Raw genomic sequence first — 15,308 nt, 5'->3', positions numbered from 1 at the left:
GACGCAATCGTTAGCCTATTTTTTACAAAAACTGTTTATACGGGGCCATAATGTAACATAGAAGGTAATGGAGCCCTTTATACATTGTCGTGTATCTTTAGAAATAAATAATGGACAAACAGAGTCTTTAAACGCCTCAGATGTAAAGTTATTCGCTGTCAAAGTGACGCCAAAATGAATGGGAGTCAATGGGAATGCTAACGCAAGTGAAGTTCTGCTAAAAGATGGCAGCCCCCACCCGACTTCAACTTCCGATCGAGTTCCTTGCCCCTTGAGTAAAACAAATGGACACAGCGACCCCATTGGAACTCAATTGAGACAAATGAAGCCCAGTTTTAGCGTTTTTTAGCACTTCCGTTTCTGACGCGCAGACTCAAACGAAGCTTGACGACGTCAGCAACCTGTCTGACAGATGTAAATCTTCTAGTAGCTGTGCGTGCAAACTGCCATCGTTAATCTTGCAGAGACGGCGAGCTTGAGCGGGGAGTTCTTTGTCGTGAGTGAGCAGGAGTAAGTATTCTGATTAATTATTTTGTATAGTATTTTAAAATGTAACGACAGTACGCCATATTAAGTTAATTGCCTGCGAGCTTCTCCTCCTGTTGTACGGTAATGCGACAGAGAGCCGAGTGGTTATGACGCAATCGTTAGCCTATTTTTTACAAAAACTGTTTATACGGGGCCATAATGTAACATAGAAGGTAATGGAGCCCTTTATACATTGTCGTGTATCTTTAGAAATAAATAATGGACAAACAGAGTCTTTAAACGCCTCAGATGTAAAGTTATTCGCTGTCAAAGTGACGCCAAAATGAATGGGAGTCAATGGGAATGCTAACGCAAGTGAAGTTCTGCTAAAAGATGGCAGTCCCCACCCGACTTCAACATCCGGTCGAGTTCCCTGCCCCTTGCCCGAGACTAATGAGATGAACTAATCAATTCTCTTTCCGGCTCAAGACCGCGTTGGTTTTGCGTATGGGGCGTCTGTCATGTTATTAAGGAATGACTTAAACCCGAAGACTTCTTGTCAGATAAGAGGTGAGATGAGCTAATCACAGACTGAAGACCCAGGTAAAGAATGAATATTTTTTCTGTATCTTATAGCATTTTATTTTTGTATTGTTTGTTGTGTGATCAACGTTTGCATAAGTACTAAATGTGTTGGGGAGGTAGCACTTAATATTTTAATAACATTTTGCTAAAATGAACGAAATGACTCGAAAAAAGATTCGTTCATTTTGCTGAACGAGACTCAAAAGTCCGAGTCGGTAAAATGATCCGAACTTCCCATCACTACTCTGCAAGACTAACGATGGCAGTTTGCACGCACAGCCACTTAGAAGATTTACATCCGTCAGACAGGTTGCTGACGTCGTCAAGCTTCGTTTGAGTCTGCGCGTCAGAAACGGAAGTGCTAAAAAACGCTAAAAATGGGCTTCACTTGTCTCAATTGAGTTCCAATGGGGTCGCTGTGTCCATTTCTTTTACTGTCTATGAATCAGAGCAGTAAGTTATATCTGCACATATAATTGAAGTTACAGTGTGATGCTAGGTGTTCCTGTTGAACTAGAGGAGCATTTATTTATACTTAATGTGTTTTATTCCCTATACAACATTTACAGTGCGATGCGATTGTTTTGGGTTTATTTATTGCCGTTAAATCTTCTGGAAACATATCAACGAGCGGAACTAGGCCCTTGTATTCAGAAAACAGATGCATGAACTATCAAAACAGATCTACTTTCCGCGCAAGAGCATTGTTAGACGTGAACTATGAGATACTTACAATGCCTACCTTGCGTAGTTTAATCCAAAGCAACTCAAAAGCCTTGTGTTCATTTAGTTTTTCAATTCTCTTTTTCTTATTGCTGTACTGCGACATTATGCACCCCGTGAATAATTTGACACGATATCTTCTAAAAGAGCAGCACGTTGTTCAACTGTAATGCCATATCGCGAGCGTCACGAGCGTTTTCACAGCAAATTGGGTTAAAAGTCACGCAGTAGTTCCACTTACCTGTCCAGCGCGGTGCCTCAGACATTTACAGGACTGAAAAATGTTGCGAAGCCCCTTTGGTCAGTTTCCAGACAATGTCACGGGCCACGCAAGCAGTGTTGCCAGATTGGACTAAAGATTTCCAGCCCAACTACAGTTTAAAACCCGCCCATTTAAAAAAATACCAGCCCAAAATACATACTGTTATTAAAACTGTTATAGAATAAAACACACAATTTTTTTTTTCTTATTAAACAACCAGACTAACAAATCGCACATCGGAGAGCACGAGGCTCTCCCCAACTATATCCAGTGCATCTTTATCTTATAGCATCTTTTTTTAAATATATATATATATATATATATATATATATATATATATATATATATATATATATATATATATATATATATATATATATATATAAATGATAATTTTAATAAAACACAAGGTCTACATCGGAAACCTCAGAAGGGGACAACATTTTTTATTGTTCTTGTGCTACAGACAGTTCTTTTCTAATAGGCCAATTCTCATATCATTTCATTATACTTTTCTTTTTGTTTTAGTAGGCTACTTACAAATTTGTGCTTAATTACCAACTAATTATTTTTTTATATTATCATTATTAAAATTATTATTATTATTTAACTTATAGACCATTGGGCGAATCAACATGAACTCTCGTTTTTTTCCTTCTTTTAATTTTAAATAAAATAATGACTGAATGATACACTGAATCGGCATCAACTATTACGTTTCATAAATGATCAAACATCAGAATTGTACATCAAAATAAAACTGTAGGCTAATAGCATAAACACGCTTACCTTTAAATACGAAGTTAACGTAGATAATCCCCGCAGAACTGATGAAAACGTCTTTATTATAGAACAATTCTAGAACTATTTAATGATAGGACCAACTTTGTACAGTCACAACCAGTTTGATCAATAGATTGTTGAGTCAAATCTCTCCAGCAACTGCCTGGGAAGTTTGAATGTTGCCGAAGTAAGCCCATTTCTGACCAGGCCAGTGCGCACATCCATGATGCTGGAGAGTAAAGGTAGTCCCATGTGATTCCTAGTGTCATCTTTTAAAAGCGAGACGAGAGAAAATGCCCGCTCAACATGGGCATTGGAAACGGGCAGAACAAGAAGTCTTATGGCACCTTGTGCCAATTCCTGGAAACACTTGTGCCCCCCTGCATCTTTAAACCCTTCGACTTCGAGCCAAAACTTGTCAATGTCCTGATCATCAGAGAAGTTTGCGGTTGCGACATTCCTCCACTGCGTTTCTAATGTACCAATGGGGCACGAGAAAAGATCAGCTGGCAAGTCCTTTACTCCAGGCCTATTTATAGTGGACATAACAGATTTCGGGCAGAAGAGCTCCAGTTTGCTCAGGATTTCCATTGAAGTAGGTAAACGCAATTGGTACTGCTTTACAAGTTCTTTTAGAAAATCCATAAAACGCGAAGAAATGATCTCCTTCATGTCTGGGGCTAGCCTACTTTCCTTCAGTTTGTCCATAAATGTGGTACCCAGGTCCGCATCCAGAGGGGATAGGAATATGCCAGACTGTGTGAGGTCAAGTTCACGGAGCTGCTTGTGATTACGCAAGACGCTCGGTTTGAGAATGCGTCTCACAGTTGTCATGTACAGCCTTTCCAAGTCTCTAAACACACCGAGAGAGTTTCCTGTTTCTAATTGAAAGCATTTATTTACAGCTTTGATTTCCATCAGAACAGGCTGAAGAAAGTACATGTAAAGGAGATTCGTTTTGTCATTGTACATTTCCTTTAAAAGCCGAGCAGTATAGCAGTGATCTGTACTTGAAGCCATGTTAAAGTGCAGTGTGAGGGCATCTTTTTGATCCACAATACGGTTAATGCAGTCAGCCATCACAAGCCAACGGGTACAGCTTGGACTTATTAATTTCAAGGGGCAGCCCCCGTTATTGATAGTCTCATATATGTTCTTGTACTCATACTGCCGCTTTGCTGAATGTGCGAACCAGTTGTAGGTTTCTCTAACCATGTATTCTATGTTGCTTGGAAGAAGCTGCATTGCTTTATTTGCAACAATGTCAAGCGAATGGCAAACACAGCGAATAAGCTGCAGGTTTGGCTGTATTTGTTTAAGCAGGGTAAAAACCGAGTGGTTTTTTCCAACCATTACGCTGGCACCATCTGTGGCAATGCCCATCATGTTTTTAATCTGGAGACCGTTCTTCGATAGAAAAGCGACAACAGTGTCTGATATGGCTTTAGCATCAGCATCTGTCAGCTCTACAAGTCCAAGATATGTACTTACAAACCTGCTGTGTTTTTTTGAGTGGTATTTCACACAAATGCAAAGAAGTTTGTTCACGGATATGTCAGTGCTTTCATCGAGATACAGGGAATATGGAGAATCCCCAATATCCTCCACAAGTTCTTCTCTGAAGTGTGGCGCGAGGACTGATTTGATGATGGCTGTACACTTTGTCCGGTGCATTTGGAATGTTCCCATCTCATCTTTCAAAATGTCTGACAAATCGTCCACCGCATTTATTGAACTGTGACAAGCAATGTAAGCAGCGATTCTAATTTCACGGCGCTTTTGGTCATCTTTGATCGGACACAGCCCTGCTGCTCCCACTGACACAGTAAACGTTTACACAGGAACCCGCCCAATCTGGCAACACTGCACGCAAGTTTGAGTCACACCCTGCCAAGCGAGTAACCCCAGAGTGCAGTCTGGACGATGGGGCGGGGCGACACTTCGAGGCGGAGCGCCCATATTTGTTTTCCCCGCATTCGACCTTTTGCTCCGAGCCAGCAGGGGGCAGTTTGCGTTGAAACAAACAGAACGGTGGCAACTGCAGCAGCAGAGTAATAACGCTATTTCACGTTGATTGCATGAGGTGAGTAAAAGTGGTTGTGTAAATATCTTATAATATTAAATGCGATGTTCGATCACTTATTTATCTATGGTACGTTCAATTGTTAATAATTGTTATAAATTGCTCTTTTATTGTTCGTTGTGGATTGTAACAGTACACTCTGTACTTGGCTTTAGTTCTTAGGTTTGATTTTACAGAGGTATGGCATTACATTTGTCAAGTTATTTGAACAGACATGCATGATTATTGTGTGTATATTATTATTATTATTTTTCAGGATGACATGATCAGGAGGAGGTGGTGTTGTTCTGTTCTCCTGGACAGCTTCACTCCGCAAATGTATGTAGCTGTTTGAATGTTGCTACATGAAACATTACTCTGTACTATATCTAGCAATATACAGTATTGTTCAAAATAATAGCAGTACAATGTGACTAACCAGAATAATCAAGGTTTTTAGTATATTTTTTATTGCTACGTGGCAAACAAGTTACCAGTAGGTTCAGTAGATTCTCAGAAAACAAACAAGACCCAGCATTCATGATATGCACGCTCTTAAGGCTGTGCAATTGGGCAATTAGTTGAAAGGGGTGTGTTCAAAAAAATAGCAGTGTGTCTACCTTTGAATGTACAAACTCAAAACTATTTTGTACAAACATTTTTTTTTCTGGGATTTAGCAATCCTGTGAATCACTAAACTAATATTTAGTTGTATGACCACAGTTTTTTAAAACTGCTTGACATCTGTGTGGCATGGAGTCAACCAACATGTGGCACCTCTCAGCTGTTATTCCACTCCATGATTCTTTAACAACATTCCACAATTCATTCACATTTCTTGGTTTTGCTTCAGAAACAGCATTTTTGATATCACCCCACAAGTTCTCAATTGGATTAAGGTCTGGAGATTGGGCTGGCCACTCCATAACATTAATTTTGTTGGTTTGGAAGCAAGACTTTGCCCGTTTACTAGTGTGTTTTGGGTCATTGTCTTGTTGAAACAACCATTTCAAGGGCATGTCCTCTTCAGCATAGGGCAACATGACCTCTTCAAGTATTTTAACATATGCAAACTGATCCATGATCCCTGGTATGCGATAAATAGGCCCAACACCATAGTAGGAGAAACATGCCCATATCATGATGCTTGCACCTCCATGCTTCACTGTCTTCACTGTGTACTGTGGCTTGAATTCAGAGTTTGGGGGTTGTCTCACAAACTGCCTGTGGCCCTTGGACCCAAAAAGAACAATTTTACTCTCATCAGTCCACAAAATGTTCCTCCATTTCTCTTTAGGCCAGTTGATGTGTTCTTTGGCAAATTGTAACCTCTTCTGCACATGCCTTTTTTTTAACAGAGGGACTTTGCGGGGGATTCTTGAAAATAGATTAGCTTCACACAGACGTCTTCTAACTGTCACAGTACTTACAGGTAACTCCAGACTGTCTTTGATCATCCTGGAGGTGATCATTGGCTGAGCCTTTGCCATTCTGGTTATTCTTCTATCCATTTTGATGGTTGTCTTCCGTTTTCTTCCACGTCTCTCTGGTTTTGCTCTCCATTTTAAGGCATTGGAGATCATTTTAGCTGAACAGCCTATCATTTTTTGCACCTCTTTATAGGTTTTCCCCTCTCTAATCAACTTTTTAATCAAAGTACGCTGTTCTTCTGAACAATGTCTTGAACGACCCATTTTCCTCAGCTTTCAAATGCATGTTCAACAAGTGTTGGCTTCATCCTTAAATAGGGGCCACCTGATTCACACCTGTTTCTTCACAAAATTGATGACCTCAGTGATTGAATGCCACACTGCTATTTTTTTGAACACACCCCTTTCAACTAATTCAACTAATTGCCCAATTGCACAGCCTTAAGAGCGTGCATATCATGAATGCTGGGTCTCATTTGTTTTCTGAGAATCTACTGAACCTACTGGTAACTTGTTTGCCACGTAGCAATAAAAAAATATACGAAAAACCTTGATTATTCTGGTTAGTCACATTGTACTGCTATTATTTTGAACAATACTGTACCTACCTCTTGACATTTGTTCTTTTAGAGTTCAACCACTGAGGGGATGAACTTCACCATTCACCATGTCTTCAGGCAGAGTCCAGCAAAACAGGTTATTTGTGCACATACATTCATTAAGAGCTAATAATTACATGTGTGTACATGCAGAGGTATTTTAGTTATTACAGCTACATAGTTGTTCAGATATGAAATTGGTATTATGTACAAGTACTATATTGGTCAGCACCTTGGATTATTTCATATATAGCTATCAGTTAACAACACGTGTCGCTCCGCCCAAACGTGTCGCCCCGCCCCATCGTCCAGACTGCACTCTGGGCTACTTGTGCCAAGCTGGCGCCGGTGTGGCAGTCGATTCTGTTCCCCTCGGAATGTCTGTTCCCCTTTACGCAAACATACTAAAATTCTTGCGTAGTTGCTGAGTTACTATACGTACGATCAGAACTAGCGTGCGCAACAAGCATGACTGGATGTACGGCAAGTCAAATAGTTCAAAATACCGTCCTAAATCCTAAACTTGGAAATAAATTTAAGACAAGAGGTTTTTCAACTTGAAATGTAAAAACATAAGACAAAAATAGCGGAACAACTGCAAGATGAATAATAATAAATAAAAGAACATAAACGGGAGTTTGAGAATCATTTTACTATGCTGCAGTGTAGGGTGACCACCTGGCTATTGCTCTGTTGCAGGTCAGCAGACCTGATTTTGCGGGACACGAGGCAGAGAAATTACTATTATTATACTAGGTGAATAAATATTGATTTTTTTTTATTAGAAAAGGGTTTATAAAAATGTTAATGACGGTGCTGACCGGCGCTGTGAACGTCACTAATAATATTTAATAGTAATATCAGTAAAAAAAAATATCAACATAAATAGCACGTTAACAGAACGTGTCTATTCAATCCAAATAATTAAGTGAAAATAATAATCCAGTCGCTACAAAGCAAATTTCCAAATAAGCACATAAATTCCATTAGGAAAGACTAGAAAGATTAAATGCGTTCTTACCGGATTCAGTGCATCTTGAATTTATATTTTTTTTCTGATCTGGCAGCTTCGAGTAGGGCCTTCTCATTCATTATGTGTCATTAGAACTCCTGGCAGGTGTAGCTGTAGTTCACTTTCACCAGGAGTTTTTTTTTCTTTTTTTCTCAGTGTTTATTTTCCTGCTCTGGCTAGCCGCTAGAACCAATAATAACGGCTGCGCCGCGCATGTTCAGTGTTTTCTTATTAACATTTTTTTTATTGTAGAATTGTAATTTAAAGGACGATTAAATAAATTGACGAAGACGAAATTAAAATGCGGGACACTGCTTATGACTTGCGGAACGCGGGACAAAGCTTCAAATTTCGGGACTGTCCCGCATTAGCAGTGTAGCAAGAAATTTGTCCCTTTTTGCTTTCCTTACATCCAGGTGTGTTTGGTGTTTTTGCATGCGAGAATGTTGCCAAATCCCCGGAATTTAGGCTACTTTGGGAAAATGTTTGATTAACTATTTGGTTGGGTTTATTACACGGACCTGGCAACCCGAGGGGAAACAGACATTCCGAGGGGAACAGAATCGACTGCTACACCGGCCCGCTCTACACACTTTAGACTTCAAAAACACACTTCAGGAGTCTACGGGTGACGTCACGGACACTACGTCCATGTGTTTATACAGTCTATGGTCACACCCCGCGCATCACATTATGGCGAGTGGAATGTTACCTGCCGAAGTCGACAGTCGTGTACTTTTATGTGTGAGTCGTCGCCTCAAAAGACGCGTGATAAGTACGTCTCCTCAACTGACGTCGCCTCAACTGACGTCTGCCAAAAAAAAAAAAAAAATTATTCGTTAAGTACATGGCTGCATTACATTAACCCTCTAAATAATACATCATCATCGGAGGTGTAATTTTACCAAGTAATAAAATGAAAAAGAAAACATGTTTTTTTCTATAATTTTTTATATAGTCTGCTAAATGAATAAATGTAAATTTAATGTAAATGTATATAAGTTGATATAAGTTAAAATAAGTAATATCTGAAGCAGGGGCGTCGCTAGGCCCTTTTTAGGGGGGCTTCAGCCCCCCTAAACTTATGCCCAGCCCCCCTAAAAATTATTTGATTAATTAATTAGTGATCGCTTCAGTCCCCTTTAAAATCTCATTTGAGACGGTGGCAAGCTGCATCAAGTTCCGGCTCCTCCCCTTATCTGAGTCTGCATGGATTCAGCGCGTTTTTCAATCCACAGGGGCGCCGAGCAGAGCGAACATCAGAGAGTACAAGGTGTGTGTGTGTGTGTGCGTGTGCGCGTGTGTGTGTGCGTGCGTGTGTGCGTGTGGTGTGTGTGTTCTCGCATCCAATACCAGTACGTCTTCGCTGCGTTCACTTTCAGCCTTTATCACAGTGTGACAGATTTTTTTTTCTTCCAACAAAAAATGAAGCGATTAACACCCATGAAAACATACTTTAGAAAACGATCATGATTTATTTTAATTTACTTTTTGAAATTGAAAACATATTATTGTGTATTTCGGCATTACATTATGCAGCCATGCAAAATAAATTATTAACGACACACATCATTGTCTGAAAGTACTAAATGGCACAGAGAGAGAAACATCATGTGGAGTTATTTTGTTTTCTATTATTAAACATAATTTTGTATTAAGTAATAATTAATCATTAGTGTATCATGATACATATATTAGAGTAAGAGTAGGCTAAAGGGATCTGTGATTTTTTTTTTTTTTTTTAAGTAATTGATTTATAGAAGTGGCAAATTGATAATGATGTTATTTTTAATAAATATAAATAAATATAGAACAGATTAAACATATTGCCAATAGACAATTACATTAATACATGTTTTGTCTATATTCTTAATGAATATTAGCTGGTTAGTTAAATGATTTGAAATGAAATAAATGTTCATGGGCTGACTTGATGTATAACCAACCGTATTGTTGATTATAAAGGCTAAAAAGCTAAAAATTAATAATAATAACAATAATAATAAAAATAAAATATAATAATTTATATTTCATTGTAGATGGATATACAACATTTTTTTTGTCGTGCGGGAGTAGGTCTGCAAATGAGCAACAGTCAGGTGAGAATAGAACAGACAGCCTCACACACACACACACAATACCACTGGGTCCCCAGATTCATTGCAGTCATTGAACCCTTATGTTGTTTTAATTTTCTGCCAATTTCCACGTACATTTCATAAGAAAAAGCAGTGGTATCATCAAAGGATAAACATGAATGTCCTAATACTGAATCAGGAAGTCTTTATTGTAAAAAAAATAAAAAATAAAATAAAAAAAATCTACATTCCCAATTCAAAATTTTCCAGTGACTGGTGACATGTAAAAAACTGTATTCGTTTTTTTTTACAGTGTTATATATGGCTCAGTCAGTACTCCTACTCCCATATATGAAATACAGGGAATACAATGGAATAGTGGATTGCAATAAGGTTAGTAGTATACAACCCTACCCTAATAGTAAAATAATATTTTCTAATCATACCCTTTTTGGGGGCTGAGCCCCCCTAAAATCAAAATCTTAGAATCGCCCCTGATCTGAAGTATATTTTCATGCATATAGTAATGTATTTGATTTTACTTAAGGGATGTATTTGTATTTTACTTAAAGGATAGTTCACCAAAATCAAGAACTTCATAATCAAGTAATCACTGAGAAATAATTTACTCATTTTCATGTCTTTCCACTTTTTCCATGTCCCTCAAACATATGAGTTTTGGCTTCCGATAACTATACAATGGCTCATTTCACTGAATATTTAAAAAAACTATCATGACCAGTGCTTTAAGTGGGCCGGTACGCACCGGTATTCAGTACTGCCACTTCCAAATATAGCTCTTGAGCGTACCGCCACCTCTCCGTGCGCCCAGAACGTGCTTTTAGCGTACCGGTACGCTCATTTGGACATCTGTTTTAATAGAGGATTTAATCTTTTACCTGCACTGCCGATTTACTGCAAGCTTTCTAATTCATCCCATCGAGAGCAGAAAGTACATCACCCAATTCCCCATTCACCCCTAACAGGGGAAGTTGTGGCCTAATGGTTAGAGGGTTGGACTCCCAATCGAAGGGTTGTGGGTTCTAGTCTCGGGCCGGATGGAATTGTGGGTGGGGGGAGTGCATGTACAGTTCTCTCTTCACCTTCAATACCACGACTTAGGTGCCCTTGAGCAAGGCATCGAACCCCCAACTGCTCCCCGGGCTCCGCAGCATAAATGGCTGCCCACTGCTCCGGGTGTGTGCTCACAGTGTGTGTGTGTGTGTTCACTGCTCTGTGTGTGTGCATTTCGGATGGGTTAAATGCAGAGCACAAATTCTGAGTATGGGTCACCATACTTGGCTGAATGTCACTTCACTTTCACACCCTCAAGTTATACAAGAGAATAGCGCATGTGTCGCTTTTCCCACTGTTAAGTGTCAACAACTCAACGTGTCCGGAGAAAAGTGTGTGAAACTCGCTGACTGACACCTCACTAAGTCTGAATGATATCACTGCAGGTCAGACTCAAGTTAATGAAGTAATGCAGCTCTTTCAGGTCGGGTGACCAGACGTCCCGAAAAATTCGGGACAGCCCCGAAATTTAATCTGTTCTCCCGAATCTGGCCCTAATTGTCCCGAAAATTATACTAAAGCAAAATCTTGAGTATTTTATTGTCTGATAAACATTAAAAACTGTCCGCGGAGGTTGAGTCGTCCTGCAGCCAGCCCCCGCAAATTTAGATATTCATTTATCTAATTAATCTATAGCCTATGCACAAAGACAATATTATATTTTTGTCCTCTTTTTGTTTTAAAGCTTGATGAAGAGAGCGCAAGTTGCTGCAGCTGCGAGGAGGACAGTGATGCACGCGTACAGGAGTGATTGACAGTCAGATCGTACAGTTCGCAGCACTGTGTACAAAAAATACTCTGCTACACAATTATTTCGTTATTTTCGTTTAAGCTTATTAACGTTAAGTGTTACAGAAAGGTTTGATTTACGCACTGTTACAACCGTCATTGTTTTTCTTTTACAATGACATTTGAGTTCATGATTTTAATGTTGCTGTTTCTTGTTCCAGACTAAAGAGTAATGACAGACGGTTGATCTTTGAATAAAAATGTGTTTTGTTAAGGTTTGAAATTCATTATCTTTTATTATAGGCTACGACGTCTAATATCATAAGCCCCCCATCCCGTCACCCCTCCCGTTAATAAAATAGGCTATAATACAGTACCGGCACCTCTTTTGGGCCACCTAAAGCACTGATCATGCCTAATATTTATAAAACATATCATATATGTATTCATAAAAAAAAAAAAAAAAGATAACATGATAAACAGCCAAGTATGACCCATACTCAGAATTCGTGCTCTGCATTTAACCCATCCAAAGTGCACAGTGAACACACACCCGGAAAAGTGCCACTTTGTCACTTTATTAGTTTATCAATTTATTTTCTGGTATTTTTTCCCCCATTTTAATTTGTTGACTTCTGCTGCTTTCAGATTTCATTACTTAAACATTGTTCGTACTCTGCTTGCCCATGGAATAAAGCAAAGTATAAAAAATTGACACTTCTTTATTTAATATTGTGGGAAGAGGTCTTAAAGCCATTACAATTCACTGAATCATTATTTTGGATTGTGAGAACTCTATAAATGAAAAAAGAAAAAAAAAACTAAGAATAAAAATCAAAGTATACTTTCATATAATGATTTCATCATTATGATTATGAAGTTTTGATGACTTAAAAACAAAATGGACATTTTTTTAAAATGGTTATTAAATATTTAAACTTGAGTAAAAGTCACAACAAGAAAACCATGTGATGTTTCAAATGAAAATTTAATCATTAAACATAGATCTTGAAAAATGACACATTCTTTTCAGAAAATTCTTCTGATTAATAATCCAGAATTTACCATAATCAGTTGATCAGATCGATAGATAGATATTCCTCATAAAGCACAACACATTAAATCAGACAGGGTCACAGGGACACATATGATGCAGCAAAGAAAAAAAGGCCCAATGCTACAAGTTTTTATTCGTAACTTCTCGAAAAATGCACATAATTGGATGTCATTATTTTCAGGAAATTCTCCTGATTAAAAAGATTTTACTATAATCTGTCATAATCTGTCAACATTTAAAAAACCGACCTTAAAGTGGTTTTTAAACTAAAGTCATGGGAGCTAATCTTACTGATTCTTAGAAATACATGCATAGTAATTTTGGGTTTGATATTTGAAATATAAGCTGTAAATAGTTTTTTTGTGAATGCAATATTCCTTTAAATTGGTTAAAACACATGGGAACAGTTTAATCCATCGCAGTTAAATAAATGACGCTGCTTGTTGTGTCGATCAGGAGGAAGAGGCCAAGCGTCTGGTGCGGGACGCGATAGCTGCTGGTATCTTTAATGACCTGGGCTCAGGCAGCAACATCGACCTGTGTGTGATCACCAAGGGGAAGGTGGACTACCTGAGACCTCATGACGTGGCCAACAAGAAGGGAGTCAAGTGAGCATCTATACTGCCAGAGGAACATCACCTCACACACCTGTTTAAACTTTGCACTCACACTTACTGCATGATGGCATGGAGGCAGTGATGAAATCTGTGTAATCAGTCCAATTCATGTGAATATCTGAGTGTGCTTTTTAAAGAGAATCGTAAACCGACATAAATGCTAGCTAATTTGATTAAGAAAAGGCATGTTATGATTATTACACAATCAGATTATTAGACCCAAATGGTCAATGTGATTAACAATCTGCGCCACTTCTGTGCATGATATTAATCTGAGATTTGAATCAAATGAAAGGCTCATGCTTCACTGTTCCCTTTTAAGGGAGGATAAGGTTTATGGACGCCCTGTGTGAGTAACCCTTGTGTTCAAATGTGCACCACGTCTACACAACAACTATAACCTGCATGTTGACTTACAGCCTGAAGCCATTTGTTTTGAAAATAATGGCTGGCTGATGAAGTTATTGGCTGGCTAGCCGGCTCAGCCAAAACCTAAATGGCTGCTGCAGCTGCCAAAATTTTCATAGCTGCAAATGGCTGAAGCTGCCACTTCATGTCTACAGATGTCTATGTTATACTGATTAACTAGATCTCAGTCTTTCCAAGCAATGCATGGCTTACACTATATTTCTACAAAATGCAATACAATGTAATAAAGAAAACACCAGATTTTACTTTCACAACATATGCACATATTTATTTTGCAGTCTTTATGCTACTAAACATTTTCAAATAGCCTACAATGTGTTGTGTTTAGGCTAAATGTATGTAGGCTAAGTTGTTTACAATAACTTGGCATTATCATGGATGAAGCTTATCATATTACACCTTAAAGGAGCAAGTGATGATAGTTTGCCATTGAGCAGTAGGCAAGTGGAAGTAAACATGCATTCCACCGGCACACTACCGTTATGCATATATTTATGACATGTACAGTAATTTGCTGTCCAACTTTATGGTTAATGCACGACACTACGGGTAAAATTTTTAACTAGCAGATATCACCATGAAACTTTCCCAGTTGATTACTTACATTAAGATGAGAAAAAAAATATTACAAGTTTTCTTTAATTTAATGTTTAAATATGCAAATTAGGCAATATCTAATTAAATATGTGCTAATTTGCATATATTTAAAAAAACGAAATCTGGGTATTGGATAAAGCCAGGTTAAAAATATTTTTTAATTGTGTTCACATATTAGATGGGGGAAAATTACAGAGGGATTTATGGATATCTACTTTTGTTATCCTGTAAATCAGAATATTATGACAATATCCTTAAAAAAATGATTTTCGCCATGTTTTTTTGAATAATATGTTATATATATATATATATATATCAGGCTATGAGTAATATATTTACAAATGCCTCTGTAAATGTCTTGATAATATAACTAGGTACTACTGAAGTGGAGATTTCGGACTTGGAGTATGAGAGAAAGGTCATTTTGAGGAAATGGTCTTTAAAGATTTATCATCAGCCAATGAGATCGCGCATTCAGTCTTTTTACTTTCACGATTGATTGCTGATCAAAAGGAAATTACCATATTTGGATCCATCAGGATTGTACAGAAGAGAGAGAGCTTCCTAACGGTGCATGTGATGAGAGGGTGACGGCAGAGATCGCGGAGAAGTGTGTTGATTAAGAACGCAAACTTTTGTTGAATTTATGAGAAATCTACAGACGCAAACAGGCGAAGTGTAGTAAAATAATGACCTAAATGTGTATTTCGGAATTTTTTACCACAAGTCTGAAAGAAGACATGTTATTAAAGACAAATAAATAAAAAAATCTCAAAATTGACAAAAAAAAAAACATGTTTTTG

The 15,308-nt window shown here is 38.1% G+C and overlaps 2 protein-coding genes and 1 long non-coding RNA gene across 14 annotated transcripts in view; 2 read left to right on the top strand and 1 right to left on the bottom strand.

Annotated features, from left to right (window-relative positions):
* Positions 1-15,308, bottom strand: part of LOC127986119 (serine/threonine-protein kinase Nek7-like) — a 56,181-nt gene that overhangs the window by 28,475 nt on the left and 12,398 nt on the right. Inside the window, exons 1-2 of one of the 9 annotated variants that reach the window (XM_052588343.1) lie at positions 4,696-4,751; positions 2,018-2,110 (exon numbers count right to left, since the gene is read on the bottom strand). The exons of the other annotated variants lie outside the window; for them this stretch is intronic. The gene's annotated coding sequence lies outside the window, so the exon portion shown is untranslated. Of the gene's footprint in view, positions 1-2,017; positions 2,111-4,695; positions 4,752-15,308 lie in introns of those variants that run through there. 9 annotated transcript variants of the gene reach the window in all.
* The window catches only part of LOC127986121 (proteasome subunit beta type-7-like), a 52,939-nt gene that overhangs the window by 35,519 nt on the left and 2,112 nt on the right, over positions 1-15,308 (top strand). Inside the window, exons 7-8 of one of the 4 annotated variants that reach the window (XM_052588346.1) lie at positions 13,319-13,470; positions 13,802-13,828. The exons of 2 other annotated variants lie outside the window; for them this stretch is intronic. In XM_052588346.1, the coding sequence (XP_052444306.1) occupies positions 13,319-13,470; positions 13,802-13,828 (179 nt within the window). The remainder of the gene's footprint in view (positions 1-13,318; positions 13,471-13,801; positions 13,829-15,308) is intronic. One more of the 4 variants, XM_052588348.1, reaches the window with a different exon arrangement.
* LOC127986124 (uncharacterized) lies at positions 2,427-10,882 on the top strand. The gene is made up of 5 exons (XR_008160775.1): positions 2,427-4,904; positions 5,161-5,222; positions 6,944-7,009; positions 9,964-10,023; positions 10,316-10,882. It is a non-coding gene; the product is annotated as an uncharacterized LOC127986124 (long non-coding RNA).

Source organism: Carassius gibelio, chromosome B21 (genome assembly GCF_023724105.1).
Source record: "Carassius gibelio isolate Cgi1373 ecotype wild population from Czech Republic chromosome B21, carGib1.2-hapl.c, whole genome shotgun sequence".
NCBI classification, from domain to species: Eukaryota; Metazoa; Chordata; class Actinopteri; order Cypriniformes; family Cyprinidae; genus Carassius; species Carassius gibelio.
The sequence above is the reverse complement of the archived record's forward strand: the minus strand, read 5'-3'. Positions and strand labels throughout refer to the sequence as shown.